The sequence below is a fragment of the Petromyzon marinus genome, chromosome 70, assembly GCF_048934315.1.
Source record: "Petromyzon marinus isolate PM22_M1 ecotype Great Lakes invasive population chromosome 70, UKy_Petmar_22M1.pri1.0, whole genome shotgun sequence".
NCBI classification, from domain to species: Eukaryota; Metazoa; Chordata; class Hyperoartia; order Petromyzontiformes; family Petromyzontidae; genus Petromyzon; species Petromyzon marinus.
In genome coordinates this window covers 2174421-2177763 of record NC_133736.1, presented here as the reverse complement: position 1 = coordinate 2177763, position 3343 = coordinate 2174421, and the positions used below count along the sequence as shown (strand labels likewise).

The 3343-nt window shown below is 49.9% G+C and overlaps 1 protein-coding gene across 1 annotated transcript; it reads right to left on the bottom strand.

The window, feature by feature from the left end:
• On the bottom strand, positions 1 to 1038 carry LOC116957139 (olfactory receptor 2M3-like). Its single transcript, XM_032979103.2, has one exon. It carries the CDS (start codon positions 1036 to 1038, stop codon positions 1 to 3), a length of 1038 nt encoding a protein of 345 aa, XP_032834994.1.
• Positions 1039 to 3343: the final 2305 nt, after the last annotated feature.

Genomic DNA, 3343 nt, shown 5'->3' with positions numbered 1-3343 from the left:
CTACCCGATCCTCGTGTCTTCCTGCAGAGGGGCGAGAGGCTTCGCAGGCCTAACCCGGCTTCGCAAGAACCTCACAAGGCTCTCCTTCACCTCGGCCGTCCGCAGGCCGTAGACAATGGGGTTGAGCACCGGCGGCAGGACGAACTGCAGGCTCTGGAGCGACACGCTCAGCTCCGGCGACGCCGCGGACGACGGGGTGCCGCCCCCCGCGCCGCTGGCGAACGTCGCGAGGATGGCGCCGAAGTAAATGGCCGCCACCACGAGGTGGGTGCCGCACGTGCGCAGGGCCTTGTTCCGGCCGCGGCGGAGGGCCGGCTTGCGGCACTCGTGCAGGACGAGCGCGTAGAAAGCCGCGATGGCGCCCAGAGGCAGCGCTATGCCCGCCACCGACATGGCGTAGGTGTACGCCTGCCCGAGGGCGACGTGGTTGCAGGACAGCACCCTGAGGGCCAGGAAGTCGCACGTGGACGTGATCAACGAGCGCGGCTTGCACAGGTCGAGATTTACCGCGATGGCGACGTTGCCGAGGCTCTGGGCGGCGGCGAGCGCGACGGCGAAGGCCAGGGCCCTGAGGGCGACGGCGTTGGATGCCGCGCCGCGGTAGGCGAGCGGTCGGCACACCGCCAGGTAGCGGTCGGCAGCCATGGCCGCCAGGATGTAGCCGTGCACGCGGAAGGACACGTGGTAGGCGAACATCTTGGCAATGCACCAGGGCGCCGAGATGCGGGGGGAGTCGCCGACGAGGTCGTACATCGTGCGCGGCAGCGCGTTGGTGTTCTCCACCAGGTCGGTGAGGGCCAGCGCGGCGACGAGCAGGTGCATGGGCTTGTGCAGACGACGGTCGCGGGCGATGGCGAGGCACAGCAGCGAGTTGCCCGCCAGCGTGAGGGCGTAGACGAGGAGGAGGAAGGCGAACACGGAGCGCCTGACGGTGGGCGGCTCGCGGAACACCATCTGGATGTGGATGAGGTCCGTCGCGGCGGCGGCGGCGGCGGCGAGGAGGGGTGCGGAGACGTTGGGCCCGGGGCCGTCCTCCATTTTGTAAATTTGCTGCGAGCGGGAAGATGGCGGCCACTGCTGCCGCCGTCCCCTCCCACGTGACTCCTCTCCCCTTTGCACCTCCCAAAAAACTCGAGGGTGGGACTGTGGGGGTGGGGGGGAGGGATTGAGTTTGAGCGAGTGGTCAGTTCGTTCGTTGAGCGGCGACGCACGTTCGGCTGGATGCCGCTGTGAAAGAAACATGTCTCTACATCTCCATGAGTAAAATAAAAAGAGTGATACCCCCGATAATCCAATTTGAACTTATTTAAAGGCGCCACGGTGGCAAGGAGATGTTAACTACATCGCCCGGTATGCAGGAGGTTGTGGGTGCCTATTCTGAACCTGACGATGCCTGATTTATATTTGGAGTCTGTGTGTCTCTCTCCGTTTTGGGATGTCATCTACCTCGCCTCGTATGCAGGTCGTGGGTTCAATCCCGATCCTGATGCCTGCTGTGCATTTGGAGTTTGCATGCTCTCTCCCGTGGTCACGTGGATTGGTTTTCTCCGCAATTATAACCATGCGTGTAGACTACAGGTAGTCCCCGACTTCCGATGGAGATGCGTTACGACGACCCCATCGTAAGTCGACAATATCATAAGTCGAAAATGGCCTAGTCTACCCAGGAGTCTTATAGAATGGTTATAATTTAGCAAAACAGAGCAATTCACAGTACCGTACTGTATAAACTATATACTGTATGTATTTATTAATGACAATACTGTATTGCACAGTAAAATTGTAATTAAAAAAGGTAAATTATTAGCCTTCCTCATAATAAAGGTTTTTGAGTTAGATCACGTTATTTATAAATGTGTCGTAACCCTCCACCACCCGGCACGGCCAATCAGCAAAAAAAAGTGTCACGTTGACAAAAGACAAATAATTCACTACTTTAGCCCACCGGTGTGTTGAAGAGTGAATCCACAACATTTACAGTTTGAGTACGACGTTTCGCTCGTAAATACATCCAGCATCATCGGCAATTTGCCGGAATGGTAAAGCCCTCGCTTGCTCCCGGTTTTAAAAAGAGCAGCAGGGTGACGTCATCATTTAAATCATATCAGGTGCAGTGATTTGAGGTGGAGGGGGGGGGTATTGTAATTATATAATCGATTAGTAATCAGTCAATGGTTATGATTAGTAATGAGTTGTAGATTAGTAATTAGTTGTAATGTGTGTTAGTGATTATATGCTATGTTAGTAATCCGTCAATTAGTATGTGTTTCCCCTATAAGGAATTGTAATGTGCATTCATATTCTTAGCTCCCTTGGCAAAGCCACGCTAAAGGGAAACAACAAAACAACAAATATATATTTTATTATTTGATTGCTTCCCCCCAACGCGACTCCACCGAAAGAGCCAAGAACATGAATTACTGCAGTCACGAAAGCTTTAAGTCAAAATGTAATGTGTATTATTTAATAATGCGCTTCCAGGCCGCACTAAGCCTGTAGCTGTCAGAGCGATTAAAGTTTTTTTTATTCCTCTCAATTTCAATGGATTCTCTAATTAGTCTTTGCCGGTAATAATTAGTTTTACACAACACTGCAACATTATCAAAATCAATTGAGTATCCTTGTTGACAAGCATGTTCTGCCACTGCCGACAGTTGTGTTTGAGATAATTTAATATTTCTCTGATGTTCTTTTAGTCTTACGCTGATGTTACGTCCCGTCTGTCCAATATAGCATCTGCCACATAAACAATTAATCCGACATACACCTTCTGTCGATAATTTAGCTAATGCGTCTTTAGTGCAAGATACTAGTTTTTGAATTTTGTGTACTGTACCAAATCTTACTGTAATGTTTTGCGTTTGCAAAACACGGGCTAATTTGTCAGTTACTCCTGAGATATATTAGACTCCTTCCACATAATGAGTTATAGATGACTAGACATGAGGTTGCCAAAATAATTGAGTATAGCAAAGTTCCAAAAGTAAATATTAGCTCTAACGAGGCAAAAGCCTTAAGAGAGCTGCGTGTAAATAAGGATATCCAAATCCTAGCAGCTGATAAAGGCCGCACTACTGTAGTGATGTCACGAGCCGATTATGATAATAAAATTAGAAATTTACTAGAGGAAAGTACCTACATTAAAATTAAACGAGATCCAACAAATACTTTAGAACGTAAGACCACTGCAATAATTGCAAATTCATTAATCCCTAAAAATGAGCAATACCAAATTAAGCCAAGGGCCTCAAAACCACCTAGACTCTATGGGCTACCAAAGATTCATAAAATCGGCATCCCATTACGACCCATAGTCAGTACAATTGGCTCTGCCACATATCAA

Bases quoted from the DNA above. Each gene is read 5' to 3' on its own strand.
- LOC116957139 (XM_032979103.2), bottom strand. From the start codon at position 1,038: ATGGAGGACGGCCCCGGGCCCAACGTCTCCGCACCCCTCCTCGCCGCC.